The following is a 27092-nucleotide window of genomic DNA, read 5'->3' on the forward strand; positions in this document are numbered from 1 at the left end:
CTGGTTTATTTGATATGATACGTCTATAATCAACAGACGGCAAAGTGTCTGCCTACTCCCTACAATGCTAAGCAGGATTCTCAAGCAGTTAGGGGTGATTTGAGAGATAAAAATAAATGACACTTTAAATGCCAGCGTGGGTTATCAATTTCCCTTTCCCTGATTAAATGAATTGCAGACTGTGTCTATAAAAGAATTCCCCAGAGGGTAAATTTAGCTGGATGAAATACCAAGTGGCTTTCATTAGGTTTATTTCATTAAACACTATGTAACCATCAATGTCTTACACAGTGCACATTAAGGCTCTTTACTGTTGAATGTTTAGAGGGAGGCAACATTTATGTACTTTCTGAAATGTGTAAGCTCCCTGCTGGGGTTTACAACATGCAGAGCTAGTTTTTATCATAGCACCATTACCAGTCTTGCCCATTCAATGTCAATGTGCCCTAAAATTCCAGAAGCATGTAGACTTTCTTGGCACTAAAGCTGTACTTTAATCTGTAGCCCCATATGTTTACGCCCTAGATGTTCCTTTGATGAAAAAATATATAAATATATTTTATTTATTGTATATATTATATATATACAGTTTTTTGGGGGGTTTAGGAATACTGAACTGAAAATATGGACTATATAACAGACCCAAAATACAATTGTCTATTTTAAAGTTCCATTAATGCTTAATCTTTGCAAGAGTACAGCAAACTGTTCTGCAATTGCAGATTGGAAACAGTGTTGCAGATTAACTAAAAATAGTGCACACAGAATCTGATGTAGCAATGCATAGGAACCAATCAGTTTCTAGGTTGTATTGGCAAAGCGTATTTGAACAAGCTAAAGTTAGAAGCTGATTGGATTATGCACAGCTGCACCAGATTCTGCATCCACCTGTTTTAGTAAACCGTAAAATGTATGTAAACCCTAATAATAAACTTATCTCATGTGGTCCATTTTGGTCTGATTAAAGAATTTGGTTATACCTTTTTGATGAATGCAAAAATACCTTTTGATCCTACCACAAATAAAAAGGGGTTTACAGTCCTAAAATATTAGGTACTATGTAAAATGTAATGCCCCGTACACACGAGCGGATTTTCCGTCAGAAAAAACTTGGATGGTTTTTCCGACGGAATTCCGTTCAAGCTTGTCTTGCATACACGCGGTCACACAAAAGTTCTCTAAACTTTCGACCGTCAAGAACACGATGACGTACAACACTACGACGAGCCGAGAAAATTAAGTTCAATGCTTCCAAGCATGCATCGAATTGTTTCCGAGCATGTGTAGTCGGAATTTGTACAGACGATCAGAATTTATGATCAGAACTTTTTCCGACCGAAAAATAGAGAACCTGCTCTCAATCTTTTGCTGGTTGAAATTCTGCCAGCAAAAGTCCGATGGAGCATACACACGGTCGGAATTTCTGACCTAAAGCTTACATCTGACTTTTGCTGCCAGAATTTCTGATCCAGTGTATGGGGCTTTAGATTATTTACAAAATAATTGGGTGCTGAGACAAAATATCTAAAAATACATAGCAACCACCAATAATTCTAATATCTAGTAATCATTTTTCTATTCATGCTGTCATGCAAAAGTCTACATAAAATTGTTTAGAAAACCACTACATAGAATCAGTATTATAAATTTTCCAAATTGACTTCACCTATAGACATTGCTGCAGTCAGCTGCAATTTTTTAAAAGGAAATGGGCGTCTCGTTGCACAGTATCATCATATAATGATAACATAATACCAAGGTGCTGGTGGTGGGGGAAAAAGAGAACTCTTGTGTGAACAGCATGTTGAAATCAAACACAGGTTTGATGACCTGGCAGGTATAGCAATTAGTGTTTATTACTTCCCAATCTTATTAATAGAATGCTCCTGTATTTAGATTTAATTTTAATATATCTCATTATATGATTTCACCCTGAGGCATATTCGTACAAGCTACCTAAAGTACAACACTGAAGTACTATCTGTACATATTTAGCCTGTGCTAAAGTAATTTACTGAAACCCCTAGGACTTTGAGAGATACATTCCCCAGTCATGTCAGAAGCAGTAGGTATCACAAACATCAATATAAACATTTATATGTTATTAGAAGTGGTCTGTTTTATGATTTAAATCAAACTACTCATGTTCGGAATTGATTAGATAGATTAAGAGATGTTTAACATGCAGATCCGGTCTACTGACTGTATCTGCAGAAAATAACTTGGGAATTATTGCCTTCTTGTGTTAATTCAGTTTTCATGGGGTTCATCTATAAAGAAGTATAGAGTTTTCAGTTAGCAAAATGAAGCTGTTTTTACTTTAATCATGCAATCATGCACAAAACGATTTCCTGTTTTTTTAAATTCCTACTTTTGGGTATTCAAAGTGACCCTGCTACAACTGAAAAATAAAAAAACGTTTGAAATTCATCAACATAAAATGAATAGGAGTGAAAAAAGATAAGTTAACATTCACTTTGTTAAATGGTACTAATTTAGTAAATCATCCCCATATCTTTGGCTTGTATAGAACATTATTTGTATATTGATTACTAACAAAAATGCACAAGTTGCTAACATTAGCAACAATCTCTGATATAACCAGCTTCATTTTCCTTTCAAACAATATATCTCAAACCTGTGGAGTATGAGGTATCATAGTGATAAAACTATAACCTTAGGTTTTAAGAATTGTAAACATTAAAATTGTAGTTTTTAAATTTTTACCTGAATGTATTTTTTATTATGAATTTTATTGGTTTTTATTTTATGTTTCTTTCTTAGATTGTAGATACTCCTACTAATAATTATTTTGAATCATAGAATGTGATTAGAGACCCTTCTTAATGAATATTAGTTTTAAGTTGCCCACAGACATAAAATAAGTTACCCAATCAAGATTTTTTTGGACACATTACGTGAAAATCTTATGTCAGTGGGAAGAAGAGGATGCCCCCTGGTCTGGAGAACATCAGTTGGATAGCTTATAAAACCTGTCCCAATAGCTATTATTCCCCCAGATGTAAGCGCCAACGGAAGCATCTGCCTATATGGTTCTATTTCTCCTTTTTCTTTCCCTGCTCATTTACATAATCAGCAAAATTAGCCAAAGCTGAGTGTTCCTGTTTTTGGTGTGTTCTGAATATTTATTAGCGCATGTACTTATATCTCACCTAAAGATTCATAGAAAGTAATAGAAACAATGATGTGCAATCATTGTTTAGTTCCACCTAGCAGGGAGCAAAGACCAGATATATCATGTGAAAAAATATATATCTAAATATATAACTTGCGTTGAGGAAAAACAAAATCAAACGTGAATGAAGCTGCTATACACAAAGTGCTACACTCTTGAACATAATACAAGAAATAATACAGCGCTTAACAAGCATGTGTCCATATAAGTGAAAACTTATATGGACACATGTTTGTTAATCACAGATATATTATGGGCAAATATGGCTGTCCCCATGTACATGTGTAGTTTCATACTATACAATGAAAGAAGATTTTTAGAACTTTTTGATATTTTAAACCCTTTACATTTCACTTATCTCAAAGTGAAAAGGACTGTAGTTTCCCTTTCAATTTTATGCAAGCTTTCCTTTTATTAGTTGTCATAACTCTATGATCTAAAGAGTTCTGATCCAAATACTATAAAGTATAAGGTTTTAAAACAATATTAAGTATTAAACTGGCATGGTACAAGGTAAATGACCTTATAGGGTGTAAAGGTTTGTACCAAAGATAGATACACAATAAAAGCACAATTAAAAATGATTAAACCTAAACTGTAATGCTAAGAAAATAGAGCTAAGCTATCAACTAAGAGTATTAAATGATAATAGGTAATATCTGTGCAAATTTAAAAAAAAGTAACCAAGCTTGATATTTGACAGACTGAATCCTAAGTCGATGTAATTTCAACCAGAATGTTTTCTTGGTAAGTCATGTATTTTAGTAATGCCTTTATATGAAATTTACTGAATTTCAGACCCATCCAGCATGGAACAATTGGCTAAACACCTTAAGATACTGTGGATGATTTACTTAAGGAATATATTTTTCACCTAACCTCTTCAATATGTGTGCACCTAATTATGCGTGTAATTAAATTTAAAAAGCTAGGAATTTCCTTTGCATTTGAAGGATTGAAGTGAATACTTTGCTGGGCTAGGTGAAAACCTTTAGTAAATCAAGCTCATTGTGTTTTTATTCAAAACTTACTGCCAAGTGGTAGCTGTCATTTTAATATGAGCTCTTTCAATGTTTAGGTCATTGTTGTTGGCATATGGCCAACAGAATCTTGATATGCTGCTTTGCCTAAAAATTGAGCTAATATTATAAAAATATATAGCTAAAAAAGAGGTGCTATACTAAACAGAATAAGACAAGGCAGGACAATAAGCGCAGGATTAGGATGTGCCTATTTTGCCAAAATACCTAAAATCAGTACCGGGTGCTATGACCTATATGCTGCTTTGTATATTAATAACAATAAAGTGATATTGCTAAACCTTTTCCATTAAAGCAGAATGAAGATGAATTCCTCAAACTTCAATTTGTTGGATATTTTAGTTGACTCTGGTAGCTATTGTGCCAAGGCATTTTTTATTTGGGAATTCCACCAGTTACTGCCATGGGCTGTTTTGTACAGAGAAACTTGCCTGAACAGATGGCTCTTTAAAGACTGATTCATTTCTAATTACCTGCGGTTGGAAAACTCATTATCTGCCATTTCCCTCAAGCCATATGAACCTCACTTAGTCCGAATACCTGAACAAAGCAATGCACATTATTTTATGGGAGGACATGTTGAATTGTGAGTGGTGAAGCGGTACAATGAATACTAATCTTTCATCGATTATATTTGTACTGACATCTCTTTGTAGTGCAAACAATTGTCATGTTTCAACAGCACAGACTGTCCAAATGATTAGGTGCAGGATTACTATATAGCAAACATGACATTGTTTTTCCATAAAGAAATAATACTACTGGGTTTAATTGATCAAAGTGTCTTTAACCACTTCAGCCCCGGAAGGATTTACCCCCTTCCTGACCAAGCCCTTTTTTGTGATACGGCACTGCGTCAGTTTAACTGACAATTGCGTGGTTGTGCATCGTTTTGCTCAAACAAAATTGACGTCCTTGTTTTCCCACAAAAATAGCATTTTTCTTTTGGTGGTATTTGATCACCTCTGCGGTTTTTATTTTTTGCGCTATAAACAGAAAAAGAGTGACAACTTTGAAAAAAAAAGCAATATTATTTACTTATTGGTATAATAAATATCCCCAGATTGCTGTGCTGTACAGATTGCTTATTATACTTGTTGCCCAACTTTTTAAGCTATGAAGATCATTATTTGTCATATTAGCTGTTATTTTCAACACAAAGAGATGAACATAGAAGTCACTTGGCTGAAAAAATAGATTTTTGTAGTAAAGAACACATGCATTATAGCTTAATGAATTAAGCCCGATACCAGGTAATACATGAATTCTTTAAAACACTAGACCTAGATTTATGTTTACTGCCTAGGAACACTGAAGCTAAAATGCAACTTGTTGCAACTTGTTTCTTATTCATTGTTACTAGTAAGAAGCATGCATAACAAAAATGAAGGTATTTTATGGAAAATATTTTCTGTTAGCGTATATAAGATTTGAGACTTGGAGTGGCCTTACAATTAAGCCTAGTACACAAGGGCTGAATGTCAGGTGGCATCAGCTGGTTCAATAGAAGCCAGGTAACATTCGGCCCATGTGTACTGCAGCCAGTCCGAGAGAAGCTGAACGAAGGGACATGACCGAAATAGGTCTGCTTATCAGCTCCCGATGACTGAGAGCGCTGACCTGAGTGTTCTGGTGGGGGGTGTGGGGGGCATCCCCCGCATCTCCCACATTCCCTGCATCCTCCTGTCAGAACACAATAACACAGCATAGTTAGTACAGCAGCTCTGGCCTGAGGTGTCAAACTAATAGTGCGTACTAGGCTTTAGGGTGGGAAGATATCTCATTAATGACAAATAACAGACAGTGGGATGCCTGTACATCCTTGAATCCAACATAACTTGTGCAATCCACTATGTGACATGACCATAATAGTTAAACATTATTTTCCTTCTGTCTGGAAGAAAACAATCCTGTGTTGTACATAGCTGGGATAGTAAGACGTTTGCATCAGGAATTGGCCTAATTATGTCCCAATTGACACTTGAATTGTTCCCATATCTGACATTAAAGACACATACCAACTAAGCCTACGTGGTGCAGCCAAAGAATGCTTAAGACAGCTATCTAATTTGCATGGTAAAATTACAGCACATTAACTAGTTTTCTCCTTCATATAATTAAAACAAACTTTACATCTTTAACACAAATTTTAATCTTTACATAAATTCTAAATAGACAAGGCAGATATAGAAGTGGAAGTAAGGATATAAAGCTACTTTGACACATGAATATTTCATTAAAATACCTCTTAGCCGTAAAAGAAGGCCATAATTATCTTTCCCGGTGGATGCATTGCCGACACCTCTCTGATTAGTAGAACTGGTCCTCTGAAGTCTGCTGGGAAACTGACACTTCTAGGAGTGACAGGTGTGGAGGACCTAGGAGATCGACACAGATGTGTTGGTTTGCCATTGGAATTTGCAGGACCCGTTCTTTGTCATCAGAACAGAGTTTGGTGGAATGGGCATCGGGGAGGGTGAGTATTCACTGACTTCTTTTTACAGGCAAGAGGAGCATTTTTTAACAAGTGATAGAATCACGTTAATTAAACCATTTTAGAATTACCTCAAGTAGCAAGTAAGGACATTGTTTGAATGTCATCTTATGGTGAAGTCAGTGCAAATGAATCCTCTATACATTGGGTATGAATGTGGAAAGCTTTCAGTGTTTGACCAAAACAGTTTACAGTATAGGTTTCATCCAGTCTGGGCTTTTAAATTCACTTGCTCTCCATGACATCCAAATATTTGTGTGGATTTTAATGCAACATTGGTACTGAGTAGACCAACAGAGTAGTATATTTACAGTACATGATTTGCTTTTCTATTGATACCTTCATGTGTACATTTTTGATTGGTAAATATTTTATTGGTAAAAAAATAAACGTTTCCTCTCTTACACTTCTCTGACAACTGTATTTTAAGCTTCAGTGGCTTTATAGATATGATATGAGATGACTAGAATGCTATTACACAAATTGATGTTAACCCAAAATACTGTAGCAAGGTAAATAAAAAAATAAAAAAAGTTGGGTTGGAGACATATCTAATCAACTTTGACCAAATTTATTAATGTTTTTTTTAATTATTATTTAAATGTAATGAATGCAATATAAAACAGAGGGTACACACCAGCTGAAACCCCCCAGCTGTCTTTCCACTTGCATACATTTCCAGGCATAGACAGTTGTGAGGGAGAGTGAATGTTTGTTTTTGTTGACCTGTAATATGTAATGATGGAATTATGTTACCTTTTTCTTACACCTTACCTACTAAAGGAGGAGTTCCCGCTTGGTAAGTCGCTGATTCCTGACAGATGTTAGGGGTTTTATTAGAGTGAGTCACCTGCTAAATCTGGACTTACAGGGGAGAAAAAAATTCTAACTATTTCAATTAAGGAAAGTCAGTCTGAATATCTGTATACTTTATTTTCATGTTTCTCTTGCTTTTTCTCAATTTCCATTTTATAGGGGACTTTCTCTTTGATTTTTGATTTTTTTTTTTTTGCCCTCTTAATTATATTGCTTGTTAGTTTTTCTTATGTCACAATGGCTTCATTTTTTTTTGTTTTGTTTTGTTTTTTAATTCAAAAGACACACACAATTCTAGATACAGAGGTATTATTTTCCATATCACAAAAAACTGTCTCATTTATGAAAGTCTTTAAAGGGAAGAGTTGTCTCAGATATTGTGTAGTTTTCCTTGGAAACCAATTACATTGTGTTTATCATTTTTCCATGCTGGCTGTGGGACAAGAGACTAAGGCAAGTTTTCCCTGCGATCCTGTCATAAATGAATTATTTGTAACCAAATCAGATAATGACACAGTCAACTAAGTACAAAGTTCAGTGACCCACAGCAACCGGTGTTGATTTTGTTTAGAACAGTTGATATTTGATTGGTTGTTTTGGATATTTTGTATATTGCCCTTTGACTTATTACAAAATGAACTGTATGCACCTAGTTCCCAACCCATTCAATATCAAATAATATTTCAACCATGTGTTACAGTTGGTTTCACTCATACATGTTCCATTCATTTGAATATTAGGTCAAAAATGACCCAATCTAACATGAACTCTTTAATTTATTTGGAAACAGACAATGTAAAAATAATTACAATACACAGCATCTGTAAGTCTTAACTATGTGGGAATTATGGGCCACTTATCAAGAAAGCGAGTAACAAAAATTGGATGCAAATCAGGCTTCCTCTTATTTAGCAATGTATATTTAACACTTTTTTGTGTGTATTTGTGATCCCTGCACCTGGAATCTTGGGCTGCAAACTGAGATTTGCACAGGTCAGTGACAGATTCACCACTGCCAAGTCACCAGCACTCCAAACAGATACATTTCATGTGTTTATTGTGAAGACAGGCATAAAAAACCAGCATGTTGTTTTTTTTCTTATGCCTTATGCGATGCTGTCTTCATGATAAACATATGTAACGTATCTATTTGGAGTGCTGGTGAGGTTGCATCTTTGCATTCGGTTCTGGAATGGCACTATCTGTGGCATTCACTTCAAGCATCCATCATCACAGGTTTGAGTACTTTGAGTGGAGCTTCTATTTGGACTTTTTATTCATTCAAAACAGGCACACACAATAAGTAGTCAGGGGGACGTTTTATTCTGTTGCAGTGCTACATTATAATGGCGAGGAGAGGATTTACTGTAATAAATAAAGCTGAGCTCCTTTAGCAAATGTCTCATAATCTGTCTCACTGTTCTTATTTAGTACTGCCTTGCTATGCAACACAATTGTTATACTATATACTATATACTATGTCCAACTATGATCTACAGGAGAAGTGGGGCCAAAAGAGGTTTGGCCCTACTTCTCCTTTAATAACTTGAGTTAGCCGATACAAGGTATCACTAAAACTTCAAACTTGCTTCCAATAATATGTTTTCTATAGCAGAATACCATGGCAGTAATGATTATGTATCATATTCTTTATATTTTGAATCCTTGGAAAAACAGGTGGCATGTTGAAATAACATCCATGTGGTGTTTTAAACACATTTATATATTTCATTTTAATTAGATAATCTTATTGAGTCATGTATTCTTTTCTTAAAGTGATTGTAAGGGTTTGTTTTTTTAAATAACAAATATATCATACTTACCTCCACTGTGCAGATCGTTTTGCACAGAGTGGCCCCAGACACCATCTTCTGGGGTCCCCCGATGGCTCTTGCGGCTCCTCTCCACATGAGATAACCCCCTAGGAGAAGCGGGTTACTTCGTGGGCATGCTCCTGAGTCCATCATTCAGCGTCCATAGCTGCAGAATTTATGACTCGGCCCCGTCCCCCAGCGCACACGTCAATTCATTTGATTGACAGCAGCGGGAGCTAATGGCTCTGCTGCTATCAATCTATCCAATCAGGACACAAGACACCAGATAGTGCTGGTATACTCGTTCCCGGATGGAGAAAGATAGGGGTGACATAAGTAAAACGGGGGCTCAGGGGGGCTGCAGCACCACAGAAGGTTTTTCATCTTAATGCATAGAATGCATTAAGGTGAAAACCATGAGGGTTTACAACCCCTTTAAGCACATTTATATGTAGAAAGCTATTTCTATATCCAGAAATATTTGATGTCACAGGGGATTTAGAAGCACACATTTAAAGGTATATAAAAGAATATATAAGGGTATGTAAATGAATATATTGAATATAATATCTAAAATATATTAAAGGATAACTAAGTATAGAACAAAAATGTAATATTTTGTATGTACCAGTCTATAGATGTGGTGACTGAGTTGTCATTTTTCAGGATAAGAACATTTTAGCAAGTGCAGAAAATACTTGTTGATCTTGTCAAGACTGCAGGGATCCTTGCCACTGTGAGCTAAGCAAAAAGCACAAACAACCTTATTCTCTTTCTGTAAACTACTCTCCTCTTTAGCCCTAGCATAATGGAAATGATCAAAGACAAACATGTTTGAAGTCCAGTCTTAGTGACAAACATTGCCATTTCCATAATTACAGTGGAGAAGTGAGCTTACCCACCATAAGACAGGTAGTACAGTATTTTTTTGCAGGATCACCAGGTCAAAATAAAGTAAAAGACCTGAAAAGAAAACAAATGCAGTCCCTACATCTACGGACTGGTAAGCAGATTTAAACAATGATTTCTGCATTCCTCAAACCACCTGCCAGGGCTCATGCACATAGCTGTTTATGGTGACATTGGAGTACATTCAGTATGGTGCCCAAAGGAAAAAGGTCAATACAAGGTTCGGGTCTCAACAAACTGTCTGGTAATAAACAATTGAGCTGTTAAGTTTGAGTTAACCCCAGCTGAACAAAATAGGAAAGAATATTGTGTCCTGTGCACATTCTGGGCATCATTTCTTCCACTGATCTGGCCAGGAGACATTAACATTATTGCAGTTTTGAATATGCATACGCTCATTAGATTGTGGGTTGGTAAAGAATGCATGCCATGTCTTTTGTCCCTGTCTGGCATTGGTTCTGTTGATTATTATGAAAATCATATCTACCTGTACTGGTAGACAGACTTAAATAAAAACTAAAGGAATAAAATAGATCAGGGCAATCATATTAATTGAAACAGTAATGTAACTTATTGAAAAATTAAGATATGTCCCAATCATCATTTCAGCCATACTGAATTTGAACACTCATCCCTCACTTTTACATTGTCTATTCTTGACATGTTTAATTTTGCTACTCCTGAAATTATCAGTTAGTCTGTTATTTCACCATGACGTGGAAATGCCAAGCTACATTCATGAGATAATTTTTTATAATATCATACAAGGGATTGTTCAGATGATCTGTCAGCCATGTTTTTATTCTCCCAATTTATTTATTTTTGTCTTTGGGACTGTGCATTGTATGATCACTTTGTATAACTAACGCCAAAAGTGTGTCAGTGTGAAAGAAATGTGTGCAGAAAAATGTATTTCATTGTATTTTATCCAATCCAAAGAAACATACCAACTAGTATTTCACAATGATAAGATATAAATAGGTGAAATAAATCTTCATAAAGGGAAGGTTTATAGTAGGAGATTGGGTACATGTTGTATATGAGTATGGCTGGATTTCTTGTCCCACTAGGCCACCAGTCTTGTACCACCTCACTATTACCCAATTCAACCTGTGAGCCTAACACACTAATACGATCAGATATCGGAGTCAAATAAGGAACACTGCTAGAGGTTTGGCTGGAAGGATCCAGACAGGGGGAACTGCAAGCACACTATTCCAGTCAGCAATTAAAACACACAGGTTGTGGAGGAACAGCAAGGATTGCATACCATTGCACCAGCAGAGCAGGTCAGCATTGTAAAGCCTTTATTTATACTAGAGAATATGTGAATGACCGTGAGCAACATGGTGTGTGGGTATGGCCTGTGTTGCTTATGTTGAATTATGGCCCTGTGTACAAGTACACTAACATATCTGCCCTATTGCTCTCATTCACATTGGTCTTTTTGACTATATTTTGAGGTATATGAAAGTAGAGGGAGTCACAGGCCAAACAGACACCTTAGACATTTGTTCTAAGCTTTAAAGAGGAACTGAACTCTAGAAATTGCATGGAAAAGATGGCATACTCTCCAGTATTGTCTGAGGTTTCCCTACAGCTAATATTGCCCCTGTTATTGACTTACCAGGCTTTGTTATGCATTGTGTAACTGTTTGGAGACAGCCATCTTAGTACAGGCAGCACTTTGCTTCCTTATGTCAGAGCCTCCAGCAAGGATAACAGTGTCCAGCACAATACAGGGGGTTCCCTACTTACAAACATCCGACTTACAAACGACTCCTACTTACAAACGAAGGGAGATAACAGGAAGTAAGTGGAAATCTACCTCTAGGAAGGGAAAGAGTTAATATGGGAAAAAGGTGTCTCCACTGATGCTTTATCACCAATCCTTGTTTCCCTAACAGCCCAAAGTTTTCAAAATTAAATTATCATTGAGACAGAAAGTGAGGTGAAATCTGTACAGGGGCACAGACAGCTAAACAAATGTTACAGGGGTGATAACCCTTCCTTATGTTATCCAAAAAGCTTAAAAATTAATTTTTTGGCTGGTGCTACACTTAAAAAATTTACTGTTCCGACTTACAAACAGATTCAACTTAAGAACAAACCTACAGTCCCTATCTTGTTTGTAACCTATAGTGATATCACCAGATCTCATTTAATCTCCTGAGCCTGGCAGTCATAGACGTCATAGTGCGTTAGATCTGAAGACGAAAGGTAGATTGTTCAGGGTGCTGCTTGGGAACAATTAACACCTGTAGATATTCCCTATAAGACAGAAAATCTTCACTGTTTGAGTTTAGTTGCAATTTAAAGTTGTAAATTAAAAAGGGGGTAATGAGGGAAAGTTTTGTTGCACTTCCCTTTATGTTGAGTGATTTCCCTTATGTTTGAGCTACATTCTCTCTATATGCCAGTCTTCATAACCATTCACAACTCTCAGCTGTGATGCCTTGCAGTAATGCGTGTGCTCTAACACAGTGCACCATAGCATGAAGGTGTGAAATGGCATTTATATAGTAAAAAATACAAATAGAGAGCTACAGGGAATTGCATTTAAAATACAGAAATCCACAGGTTTAAAAAAGGCTGTGACTTTCTTTAGCTCAATGGTGTACAACATTTTGGCCTAATCAAGAACCAACTTTGTATGATTGACTCTACAGAATGATTTTCTTCATTTAATCACTGTGACCTCACAGGGTCGTTATAATCATTTGAAGGCTGTGTTTATCGAACATCACACTAATTGTGACTTTCAGCCAATGTGTATGAAACTTGTAATTACAATGACCTTGAACAGATTTCAAGGCAGTCCTCAGATTTAAATACACAGCTATTAAATATGACATATAAATATGGTGAAAGCAAGCAATAACTTCAGCCTTCTCAGCAGGGCGCGCAAGATCAATTACATATCAACACTGACTTCAAGATCATCTAGGCACTCATATAATACAATATAATACAATATAATAGTGCCCACTGATGCTGGATACAAAACATCACAATTGCAGAACAAATATGTTTATTCTACAAATTAAAGCATCACTTTAATCTTCACGCATGACTTGCAGAACAGTTTCTGGGTCTGTTCTCTGTATAAGGCCCCTTTCACACGGGACGGAACAGTAATGATCCACCACATGATGATCCGCTTGCTCAGCGGGGATCACTCCGTTTATCCCCGCGGAGCGATCCCATAGGGTTCATCCGCAGACACTCACTATCCCATAGGAATGCATGTATGTCCGTATTTCATCCGCAAACGGATGGATGAAATACGGACATACATGTGTGAAAGGGGCCTAAAGTATATTTTGGCTAGCTACAGTCTGATGATGAATCCTTATACCAAAACATTTAAACTGCACAGAAAACAAAATGAACACATTTGACATTGGTGACATATTACAGCATGTAATGTATATAGGATAGTACATAAGAAATTACTATTACTACAAAACACAGAATATCAGCGTTAGATAAGGACAGTACCTTAAGGGGCAATAAACCCCCATAGGCTCATTTAATACCAGAATTATCTTCCCAGTGCACAAAAAAGCTTGACGTATAGGAGTGTTTTCTTCCTTGGTCAAGAAAACCTACCAACAATTTACACATACAGTTTGGCCTTAACCTCCCTGGTGGTATGATTATTTCTGATTTTTGGTGCTGAAAGCGGTACAATTATTTTGCATGGAAATTTGGCGTTTTATATTGTATGCCTGCAATTCTTAGGAATAACTCTCTAAAATCTGTTCAAACCAGAGTCTAGTAGACATCCTGGGTATGATAAAGTTTATAATATAATAAATAACTATAAATAATGATAACAAATAATAATACAAATTATTCAATAATGTAATCAAATCCAAAAACACTGAAATGTGCTCATTTGCAGAATTGACGCTGTCATTAGATTTAGTGTTTGATGACGGATCTCCCCAGAAATTGTTATCGCTCAATTCTGCAAGTGATTCTAATTTATCTCTGTTTTCTAGCTGGTCTAAAATCACTTTTGACATAAAGGGACACTTTTTGGTTGCTATGGACAATCTCCAAATTCCAGGCAGAAAAAACAGTATTTATAATATAAAAGTGCACGCAGGGCACTGGACAAACCACTAGGGACAAAGGGGGTGTGTATTTTTTTATACAGTACTGTAATCTGTAAGATTACAGTACTGTGTGTGTTTTGTGTGTTTTTACTTTTTTGAATTTGGCGCCGATCTCCGCTCCCGTGCATCGTAACGTCGCAGGGAACAGAGCTCGGCGGCACTCGGGCACTGTCTGAATTGAGCGGAGGACGGCTCGCACACACAGCGGGAAGGACATCGCAGGATCCAGGGGACAAGGTATGTAAGTCTCCCTGTATCCTGCAATGCGATCCCGAGTCTGGCTCAGGGTTACCGATCGTGGTACTGAAATTCCATCCCGAGCCAGACTCGGGAATACCGCCAGGCAGGTTAAAGATTAACCCCACTTTTGTTGAAAACAAAAAAAAAACAATGAATAATGTATGTACTGTAGAAGGCAGGGATTTCAACACACTTTGTTGCAGATTCCTAACTGGTTCTGCTCTGAAGAAAAAGATGTTTGTTCTTCTATGTCTTTTGGATACTGATTCTGAATGAGAATGGCTTTTTTGATCAGCTGATGCACTTGCAGTGCGCTAATGAGGAAAGTGGCAGGGTCTGCATTTCTTTAGCAGTGATTAACTCATTCGGAGTATCTTACCAAAAATTAAGCATTGAACAGAGTAGCATATATGTTTCTTCCATGACAGGTTTAAACCAATTGGTTGTTTAAAACAAATATGTATTTGTTGAAACAGCAATTGTCACTATTAGTCTTTTCTTCTTCACTTCCAATACAAGTGTCTTAAATTATAAAGCAATAGTGAGAGTCCCATTGGATGCAGCATTTAGTTATGAAGACTTTGCAGTATCAGATGCAGTTGTACGATGTTGGAAAGTGACTGGTGACATTGTCTTAAATGTCTGTTGGATTGGGCATTACAGCACAGGTTGGCTGGGATTAGTTAGATGTATACACTGCATCTTTTGGTCCCCTTTCAATGCATAGCCATACTACTCTGGCAATTTTACCCCATTAAAAGCATGACAACATATGTATGCACGGGGGGTGTGCCAGGTGTGCCTGGGCACACCCTAATCACTACATGCAGTGCTGATTCCCCCTACTGCCTGGTTTCCCCCCGTGTTGGCCTCACGGTGCTGCTGGTTTCCTTCCTCTCCTCTCCCTTCAGCTGCTGTGGGGGATGTTTCAAAATGGAGATGGGGGGAAGGGGCTAGTAAATATGTAGTTTACCAGCCCCTTCCTTTTCTAAATGAACACAATGAACACATTCGCTCACTGTATTCAATTGTAACTGAAGCATAGTAAAATGTGTTTACTATGATTAATTTTGTGAATGAACAGGAATTCACTCAGCACACAGCACTTCTCATTCATTCACTGCCCCGTTCAACTGAGGCTGCATGTGTGTTTGAGCTTTGGGGTACACACCCTAATGCAGTAGGCTGCGCACACCAATGCTTGACAAGTCTAAAGATAAACCAAGTTTATCTGTAAGAATTATCTTATTGATTTTTCTTATGCTTCTTCAAATAGATTGTTCCAAGTATAATGCTAGGTGGAAAGTGTGACATCACCGCCCTACCTCTCCATTTTACATTCATTGAGAAAATGCAAATCATTCTCTGAATGGCGCCCATTGTTGGCATAGCACCCAAAAGCAAGTGGAGGTCACAGGTGAAGCAGTGTCTGCTTCAGTGATTTCCAGCTTCCGGGGGCATCAGCCAGGTATGGTATATGCATAGTTAGTTTGGACCAAGCTGGATCAATGTAATTATTGTGATATGGGGGTTTCTTAGCTCATGTGGTAGATGTGTTTTAATGAAGTTCAAAAACCAAGTTCTTTAAACCAAGAACTTTGGTTTAAAGGCTTTTTGGCCCACTTTTATTGAAAATGGGAAAACGTGCAAAGTTCAAGCAAAGAATTCCACACGGGGGTTTTCCAACAATAAAAAAGTCAGCAGCAGATAACTGAAAGTACTCAAATGCTCAAATGTGAACAATTGAAATGAAATCCATTGAAATTAATGGGATTGTGCTTGTTGGGTGTTTCTGAGTGTCGAGTAGGGATGAGCTCAGGTGTGTTCACATACTCCACGTGCAGAGCCCGCTAGGAAGTCAGCGCTGCGCTAATCACAGGCAGTGAGACATTGCCCCGATGTGCGGCTGCAGAGATCAGGCAATGTTTCACTGCCTGTGATTAGCGCAGTGCTGCGCCGACTTCTGGCGGGCTCTGCACGTGTTCCAATGCGAACACGCCTGAGCTCAGCCCTAGTGTCAAGCTTCAAGCTGAAAAATGCTCAAGTGTGAACGGGGTCTTATAGATTGGTGAATGGACTCTTTACTGTATTTTAGACCATGTAGTTAACATCCCTAAGCCTGGGTTCACACTAGCACGATCTCAAAGATTGCATATGATTCACACCCGCACTGCAGGTGTCGATGACATGTGATCTCTGAGCAGTGCGATTTCAGCCATACAGTTGTATGGCTGAACTCGCATTGGATTCGCACAGAAAATAGTGCAGGGACTTGTTTTTTCCCGCACTAGAATTGTATCGCATGGGTGTTCTCACCTATGCGATCTGATTCCTGTGCAAGTTCACAGTTGAACTAAACTGGGGCACCCGCAGCGGTTCGCATAAGGCAGTATGAATTGCCTGCGGGAGAGGAGCAATGCGGGAACCAGCGCTGTAATCACGCTGTTCCTGGCATCACATCATTGTGAACCCAGGGTAAAGAAGCACTACTTACACAATAAGCCACTTACAGCAGTGTTCAATAAGGTATATTCTAGTCTAGCCAATTAGAATTCAACCTGCAAAAGTGCTACCTGTACATGATAGATTCTGATTTGCTGCTTCTGGTTTCTGCTGTTCAGCATTAGCCCAAGAGATGAGATGGGTTACTGACCTCGAACAAGTACAGACATAAGGGATTGCAACTATTTTCTAACTTTATTTGTTTCTTGTAACTTTTCAAAAGCAGCCTGTTTATTTTTTTTATGACAGGTACAAATTAAGAATTACTAAATATTCCTTTTAGTCATGTAACGAACATTGTATTCACGGAGAGGAGCAGCAAAACACAGTCACTTTGCAGAAGCACTATTGGGGGAGGAGTACAACTTAAATAATAAAAAAAATAGAAAATATGGCTGCCCTTGTAAATGTATAAATTCGGAACAAAGTGACAGTTTTTTTAGCAAACAAAAAAGCAAAAACCTCTATCCACTTACCCACTGATCACTGATTTCTGTGTTCCACCCCACTATTCCATTACTCTGTTGGAGCCTTCAATTAATGAGTATTCTGGAAGTGACCTCCTCCCAGGATAAAGTGCTTGGCTCTGATAAGCCAGATCTCAGATGACATAATTAGGACCACCAGGTCCAACAGAAAAATGGAGCTGTGGGAGAGTGTGGGGAAGGTGTGTATAAGTGGATAGGGGGGGGGGGGGTGGTCTTCTTACATGAATACCTGTCATTTTGCCCTGGTTGGACAAGTTGTAGAGCCTTGTAAAACATTTACACACTTATCTTAAAATCGCTTTCAAATTACATTATATTTATTTTTACTGGTTTAAAAACAAGTTGTGCATTCTAAGGAGTTTTAACATTTACAAAACCACAGGGGCCTAAGCAATAAAGCTGCGTGATTTTGCTAGCAAAATAGTAGGACTCAAATTAAAGATGAAAAACTGCACCACATTGGTAAGATCAATTTTTTATTTTTTCATAGCGCGTTAAAAGGTCTGGATTATGTTTTACAATATGTTTAGATTGCTATGGTGTCACCAGTGAATATGTTAAATCATAAAAATTCCATATCCTACATTTTACTGTGTAGTACAGAAGGATGCTTAAGCCTCGTACACACAATCGGATTTTCTGCAGACAAAACCTCAGACTTTTGTCCGAAGGGCGTTGGCCAGGAGCTTGTCTTGCATACAAATGGCAAGGCATTGTCGGGCAACGAACACGTACAGTGAAGTACTATGTGGTGTTTCAGCTCTTTAGCGCTAACCCTTTGGGCTCCTTTTGCTAATTTCGTGTTAGTAGAAGTTTGGTGAGTGTTGATTTGCGCTTTTCATTTCACGCTTTTCAGTTAATTTCTGAACGGCCGTTCGTCAACCAGACGTGTTGCAGAATCGGAGGAGATAATATGTTTATTTTTGGCCTTGGAGTTATTGCTTTGACCCAAGTCCAGTCCAGGAACATGAGGAGGAGGATTTCTTGGACCAAAAATTGGTTTCTTTATTAATCGTGACCAATTGGGTCATATGCCTTTGCTGCGGAAGCTCCAGGAGAATAATCCGGCTGATTTTCTGAATTATCTCTGGATGACGGACCCCTGCTTTCACCAACTCTTTGCATTGTTGACTCCCTATATTAAGAAGCGAGACTCATGCATGAGGCTTTATTAAAATTTTTTGGTTAAATAATGATTAAATAATGAAATAATTTGATTTGGTGTACTTTGTATATTTTTGGATGCATAGAATGCACTTTTTGGTTAAGTACTATTGGCTGATAGCACGTCTAATTTTATTTGTTTTCTTTTTTTAATGAAAAATTTAAAAAAATTGTGGAGAATAATACTTGGCTATGTGTTTTACTTCAAATAACAGTTTGCGAGTAGGCAGTTACATTTAAAAAAATACAATGTAAAATTAACAAGGGACATCAACATCGTTGTATCTTTGATCTTAAAAACTATGGGGTAATAGTGTTGTGGTAACTTGCACGAAAAATAACTAAATAAATAAATAACAAGCATAATAATATTAATTCTCACTAGACTCTAATACTATTCTCACTAGAAAAAAAAGCCTTTGAAAATTCGTTTGCAATAACTCCATCAGTATCACCAGCAAAGCAGCTTCATTATTATCCCATTAAACAAGAAGAGAATGTGCGCTGCATTTTGAGATTTCATAATTTGCCACGTCACGAATGTTAATTCTCCATTACAAATGCTAGTTTACAAGACCAACCGCTTGTGGCTCGTCCTTGCTTCCGAGCATGAGTGTTTGTACTTTTTACTTTTGTCTGATGGACTTGTCTACACACAATCAGAAAACAACAGACAACAGACATTTGTCCACGGAAAATTTATAAGCCTGCCATCCAACATTTGTCCACGGAGAACCCGAAAACAATTGTTTGATGGAGCGTACAAACAGTCAGATTTTCCACCAGCAGTCTGTCATCACACAATTCCCATCGGAAAATCCGATCGTGTGTACGAGGCTTTAGAGTGGGTGATGTGTCAAGGCAAAGCAGAATAGATGTGAAGGTTGTTTCTTGCTGAAGCACTTCAGATGTATGAGCCATGTGGATACAAAGGTGTTAGAGCAAATAGCTGTCTGCAACACATCAAAATACAATAATTAAAACAACACGAATATTCAAAATCTAGATAAAGATCCAATTTCAGAGTAATAATTTTAAAGTGGCAATTACAGAGTATTATCCTATTGCATCTTCTGAGAAACTGACTGCTAGGTTCAAACTGCTGCAATCTAATTTTGATCTGTGATTATGTAGCGTCTTTTAGATGCTACTTTGATGATATTGCATATTCTATGGGGCAAAAATCATGCTAGAATCACACCAAAGTAGTACAGGAACCTTTTCCAAAATCACGCCATGCTGAGTGGCCTTGATGTGAAAAGGCACCATTGAACCTAGTGATTTCCATTCTCATGTGATTGTGTGACTCATGTCTGAAATCACACTAATGTGAACAGAGTCTTAGATATATACTACTGGATGCAATTGAAATGTTAACAAAGTGACTTATGTATACAATATATACAATGTTGACAATAGCAACCAATCAGAAGGCATGTTTCAAAGTTATACATCAACAGTACTGCTGAAATTACAGTTGGGAACATAGTTGTTATGGGCAATAAAAATTATTCTTAGCATGCTTACATAAGGCCTAAAGTGTCCATATACAGTAACCTTTAAAAAAGCCTAGACAAGCCACGTGAATAGTTAGGTTACATACTGGCTGCATTGAAAGGAACTGCTCTGTCTCTTTTTGTAGACACAATAAACGAACCTCCTGTTCTTCATAACCGCTACAATAAATATAATAATCCTCCTCTGCAGTTTGGGTCCCAGTTGCTGTGCCGATGTATAACTATAAAAAAAAAACATTACATATACAACAATTCCTTTTATTTTGTTTCTCACTCTCAGTGTCATTCTTTCTCTATGGGTGCATGCCAAACCATGCATGGTGTCCGCATCATTGCAGCTCTCTTTGTCTGCAGATTCCTCTGTAGATTTTTTGTAAAGAGATTTTTCTTTTTTTATCTTTCTGTTTCATTTTTTCACTGCCCGCTCCTTTTCTTTTGTTCTATTTTCTTTTCAGTTAATAAAATATACAGTATATGGAGAATGTTAGAAGAAGTTATTCTGGAAAGTGAATGTGACACTAAGTGACAAGTGGTATTGCAAGCTTTGGGTTCCACATGTGTCAACACTGTCTTGTGTTTTCAGATTTCCCAATCCATCCCCAGCCTTTTGGTCACAGCAGAGAGTAATGGAGGCTGTCGGAAGGAAGTCACAAATGAGTATGACTCGGGCAATGAGATGTGCTCTCCTCCCTCAACGCAGTCAAGCTCATCTGTGTTGAAGCTCAGTCAGGAAAAAGAAAGCCCGTCCCATCGGGGTTTTGGACATGTCCTATCCTCAGTAAAGACCCCTAATGGCCACAGTGACAGCATCTCGGATTCAGGAAATTCATCAGCCAGTTCCTTTTCTTTTACCAAGGAATCATCGGTCCCTTTGGGAGACTCTCTGATGAAGGCTAAGAGGTGATTAAATACAGGCAAACTTACTACTACTAAACAGGAAATTACTGCCAAAATTTGCCACATTTCTTGCCCCAGTGACCCAAATAAAGGGATAGAATTCACCCCCATGAGGCCACAGCAATAAACCCTGACTGACCTGACCAATACACACTTTTATCTGTCATTCTCATAGTACATTTCAGACAATTAAGCTAAACATCATCTGAGCGCTGCAGGGAATTCTTTTGGCTGGGGAGGAACACTGGGTTTGATATACTAACGGCAAATCTACTTTGCACTACAAGTGCACTTGGAAGTGCAGTTGCTTTAGATCTGAGGGGAACATCTGAAATAAAGGGAAGCTCTGCTGATTTTATCATCCAATCATGTACAAACAAAAATGCTATTTTTTTTCCTTGTATGTCCCCCTTAGATCTACAGCGACTGCACTTCCAAGTGCACTTGTAGTGCAAAGTGGATTTGCCTTTAGTAAATAAACCCCCTAGTCACAATCTTCAGCTAGGATATTAGCTGGAGTGGTAAATTATTACACTCATTACCATCTTCCCCTAATAACATAAAATATCAGGGCTGGGTGGACTGATCTGTGTGGCCACTGCTGTAGCCGTGCATTAAATTTACAGTGATTCATGCTTTACAATCTCAGATGTAATTCATTTTTAGACCTACTGGAAATACATGTTACTAGGGGCATTATCTTTTTTTAGGTCGACTAGTGTTTTAATCCTTGAAATTTCACATGTATCTACTTGATTCGAATTTTAATTACATTCAAAGATGTTATCCTCAGTAGGCTGAAATAGAAAACAAATTAAGCTTCTTTTTTAGAAAAAAAAAGCACACTTTGATGTAGCATCATATTGCTAGTTTGATTTGCTTTCCCTCCCAAAGCAGTGCACATTTTTCTTATCTGCACAGAATAATCACAGCGAGATTATTGGAGATATGAATAATAAGAGATGTGTGTTATTCTTCTACAGAGATCTGTCCTCTTGTCTGGGCTGCCTGGGGGAACACAAGAGTGTATCAGACTTATCGCCTGACAGAAACTCTTTACGTAGCCGTCATTCAAGCTCATCATATAGGAGCACCAGGAGCAGGAGGTCTTACTCCCGCAGCTCAAGTCATTCCATAAGCTCGTATTCATCATATTATAGATCTTCTTCAAACAGAAGGTCACGAAGCAGGTCAAGCTCTTCAGGCGCAAGGTACAGTTTTGACTAAGTTTACTACATTTACAAATTATGACAAAAACATTCTTGAATGATAATCTAGTATATTATTGACATCTGTTGTTTCATTTTCTGTTCCATGTTTCAGACTCCTATGAAAGCCCCGTACTTCAAACAATAAGGCTACTAAGGGCTTTTGGCTATGTCGATTACCTTGTTTTTAACATCAGTTTAAGACACTTCTGAAATAACTTAGAATTCACTGATAGGTGCATTTAACCAGCTTCAGGCTGATTTTTTATTCTTGGAACAATAGGGAAAGGGGTATCACCACTCCAGGTAGATCAGATTGGAATGAACCTGTTCTCTAAATTAGAAGCCACAGGTGCTGGCAATGCATATAGCAATGAGGATGAGAAAAAATTCTGGACAGCCGCACTCCAAAAATTTTATTCGTAGAAAATATGATCAAAAATACATGCCACACCTGATCAAACAGAAGAACTGACGCATTTCACACTATCAAACAGTGCTTAATCATAGCTCATGATTAATTTTTGGAATGCGGCTGTTCATAATTTGTTCTCATCCTCATTGCTTTTTTATTCTTATAGACATGTATAGAGAGAGAAGCAGTTCTGACAAAAAACAAAATACGTTGTTACAGCCTATTATTGTGCTGCCCTAATATTTCACAACTCTATTCCCATCTCCAGGTATTCTGGTTCTTTTTTTAAATGAGGACACAGTCAGCTTCTGTCTCTACTCTATCCAAAACAAAAGAAATGCTTTGGCTGGCTTTAAAATGTATATCTAGCCAAAACTTTTTTTTGCAGTTTTGGATATAATAGACCTTTGTAAGGTTTTTTTACTCATATAAGATGGAAGCGAAAAACAAAAATTGACAGCTGGACAGGAGGTGAAGGTACATCTTTGAATAGGGACACCTCCTATAACACCTGTCTATGAGGGTAATTTTGTTCTCTATGAAGAGATTTCAATAATTTCCTATTATGTCTCAGAGACAAAGGCACAAGGTAAATCTCTTCAACAAGACACAGGCAACAGAAAAGGGTTCTACACCTTTCTTTACTTGATCCAAAATGGAAAAGAACAGAGAGATACATTTTGAAGAATTTTGTTAAAAGGGCATGGTATGAAATTTTAATCAAGTTCTAAGAGGTAGCCATCCGCTATCTTCGTGCTCTGCTTATATCACCTTTTCCAAAAATTGTGATAAAAAATAACAGCTGACACTTTAATTGGCTTACATATTTTTATGCAATTCAAAGTGGTGTTTGGAGGCGAATGGCCTGAAGTAGAGGTCGACCGATATGGGTTTTTCTCTGGCCGATGCTAATACCAATATTTCGAAATTGCCACGGCCGATGGGCGATATATGATGCCGATTTTTTTGGGCCGATATGTTAGGCCGATTATTTATAAAAAAATTTCCCCTTCATCTCATAAAATCTAATAGTTAGACACCTTTCCCACTGGGGCGTTTTTCAGGCGCTTTAAAATAGTGCCTGTAAAGTGCCTGCAAAACGGCTCCCCTGCAGTCTGTGTGGAAGCCCCGAGTGCTTTCACACTGAGGAGATGCGCTGGCAGGACGTTAAAAAAAAAGTCCTGCAAGCAGCATCTTTCGAGTGGTGTATACCGCTCCTCCACCACTCCTGCCCATTGAAACAAATGGGCACCACTGCCGAAGCACCTGCAATGCGATTTGGCAGTGGCGCTTCACGTGCACATTTAACCCCTTCCTGGGCCGCTAGCTGGATTATAAGTGCCCCGCTAAAATGACGGTAAAGCGCCGCTAAAACTGGCAGCGTTTTACCGTCACCGCCTGCTCGCTCGAGTGTGAAAGCAGCCTTAAGTGATACAGAAAATTTCTTACATATATTAAACAAAACAAACATCCAAACAGTTCACGTGTATGTATAATTTAGAATGAAATATATATATATATATATATATATATATATATATATATATATATAAAATTTTTTTAAATATTACACAAAAACAGGTAATCAAAATTTTTGGATGAAAAAAAATGGGCTAACTTTACTGTTTTTTTTAAATCTGTGTATTTTTTCCCAAAAAAATTGAGTTTGAAAGACCGCTGCGCAAATACCGTGTGACATAAAATATTGCAACAACCGCTATTTTATTCCCTAGGATCTCTGCTAAAATATATATATATATATATATATATATATGTTTTGGGGGTTCTAAGTGAATTTCTAGCAGAAAATACAGGATTTTTATTTGTAAGCATCAAGTGTCAAAAAAGATTTAGTCTTTAAATGGTTAAACTGAGAACTCTACACACTGAGTTGAATTCATTCATTCAAGTGTAAACATTGTATCTTTTTGATCTTTTCTTGGCAGACTGCCCAGAGAGAAGACAAGTCGCTTCACTCAAGTCTCCAGGCAACTTGCACTGACTTCTATTACTGAAGTCATTTGCAAGTCGCGCTAAATATATCATCGGCCTTTTTTAACAGCACAATCAGCCGATGCCGATTAATTAAAAAACGCCAAATATTGGCTGATATATCGGTCGACCTCTAGCCTGGAGTGTAGAGGAGAACATTATCGCTGTTATTTTCAGGTCCATATCAGCTAACATGAGGCTCTTCATGATTTGGATATTATGGCCATGAATACAGCAACAAAAAAGACTGTACTGGATTGTCTTCTTGTGAGATTAGGAATTCTAAGCATTCACGGGATCTTGCTGCAAGGTTGCAAGACAACCCGTACCTAGGTACTGGTAGAAGCCAGTAAAAATCTATTTAAATTTTTCTCATAAGGTGTGTATTTTTTGAATGCAGTGTTTTTATATTGATGTAGGTCTAACTATTAAACCAACTTGCTTTAACTAGAGGTAGCCTTTTATATTACCTATTTTGTCTATTGTTTAGCAAAAGTCAACTTACAGTTATGGAAATAACTCTTATTGATTTATAGATCATACTCAAGATCTCCAAGCTATTCCTCCAAGTCTGGCAAGAAAAGTAATGGAAGCAGAAGCTCCCGTGGCCGACGGAGTCCAAGTTATTCTTGCTACAGCCCTAGCAGGTATTGGTTTATGGTCATTTTAAATTGTTTTATGAATACCTTTCTCATTTTAGGTTTTTAGGATACTGAGATATTAATTGTACAGCTGTTAAATTGTATTTTAGTCATTTCTTTTGTGTAAATGGACACACCAACACCCTACTCACACTTTCTTCACTGTCAGTCACCATCTCAGTTTTTCAGTAGAGGTCAGAGTGTAACCTACAAACAGCTGATGTGTTTATTGAATTAATAGCATAGTTCGGTAGAAGAACAAGTGTCATCTAATAATGGACTCTCGGCATTCAATGTAATCATTAGAATACATGTACTGCTGTGTCTGTTTGGTCTCTTGAGGCCAGATTCTAAAAGGTGAAATCAAGCCAGAGCTTCATATTCTTCTATTAGCAAAGATTAGCAAATTATTGCCAAAGTAAACCTGAGTCACTGGGTCTGTTTTCTAATGACTGGAGAAGAAAAAAAAAAAAAGTGTGATATTTTATAGTAGTCAGTAACTTTTCATGTATATAATATTATATTATAGCTGGAATCCCTACAGTGTCCATCATCTCCATTATTCCTTCTCTAATTTTTGTTGCATGAATCAGCCCATATATATTTTAAATCCCTTTGATAATATTTATTTGTGTATTGCTATAATGAACACCAGCATTATATTCTGTTTTCCTCCTATAGAGACAGAAGCAGCAAGTACAATGCTACAGAAAATGGGCCACGCAAAGGGCCTCACAGAACGAGGCGCAGCTCCTATTCCCCTATGAGAAAACGCAGAAGAGACTCCCCAAGCCATTTGGAGGCAAGAAGGATTACAAGGTATAACGCATTACAAAATTAAACAAGCTGTAAAGATAATTAACTATTTTTCTAGAGGAGGGTAAAACATACCTCAAAATAGCTTAGTTTTTATTTTTTTATTTTTTATAATGTCAGCATTCAGCTTGAAGTTGCCACCATTTGGTCCATGGAAAACAGAAATAGAGTGTGTTTGATGTTGCTTCACAACGAATAGTGGCTGCAGTTACCTTTTAATGGGCATGGGCAAATGGGTGTCTTTAAATCAGTTTTATAAAATTTTAATAAGCATAGTAAAAAATAGCCAGGTTTTAAACTTATTTACAAATGAAATAAATGCTTTTTTTAAATATTTTTTTTAACGTGGGCCAACACAATAATCAAATGCTGAACAGCATGGCGAAAAATCTAATTTTGTTTATTTATGAATATTTAAAAGGGTTGGGGGAAAAATAATAATTAGTTAATAAGAGTATAGGAATTCCATTAAAAAAAAGTAAGAACACATTATATTAAAAGAAAGTATAATTTTTTTTTTACAGTTGCAGGTTTACTATCATTGAATAGATCAAAGGCTAAGCCTTGTACATAAACACTAACCAAAATGCACTGTAAAAATATTGTTACAATGCATTTTTTAATTAAACCAGGGGAAGAGTCAAAGTGGTTCTAAAGTTAAAATTCCCTAAATTAAGGTTAAAAATGTTTTACCACCTGCCCCCCTCCCCCTTTACAAAACACTTACCTGAACCCTTCACTGATCCAGAGCTGTGCCCAGCTGCATCTCTTTTCTCCCCATTTCCTGGTCTTACAGGAGACTCAGGCCATTGGCTCATG

General features: G+C 37.3%; 1 protein-coding gene across 1 annotated transcript in view; it reads left to right on the forward strand.

Moving 5' to 3' along the window:
* SRRM4 (serine/arginine repetitive matrix 4) overlaps positions 1–27092 on the forward strand; it is a 212251-nt gene that overhangs the window by 175049 nt on the left and 10110 nt on the right. The window contains exons 9-12 of the mRNA XM_077462077.1: positions 20888–21204; positions 22185–22412; positions 25353–25463; positions 26139–26276. Of these exons, the coding sequence (XP_077318203.1) occupies positions 20888–21204; positions 22185–22412; positions 25353–25463; positions 26139–26276 (794 nt within the window). The remainder of the gene's footprint in view (positions 1–20887; positions 21205–22184; positions 22413–25352; positions 25464–26138; positions 26277–27092) is intronic.

This window comes from Lithobates pipiens, unplaced genomic scaffold, assembly GCF_037356315.1.
Source record: "Lithobates pipiens isolate NorthernLeopardFrog02 unplaced genomic scaffold, aLitPip1_a1.2 Scaffold_3, whole genome shotgun sequence".
NCBI lineage: Eukaryota > Metazoa > Chordata > Amphibia > Anura > Ranidae > Lithobates > Lithobates pipiens.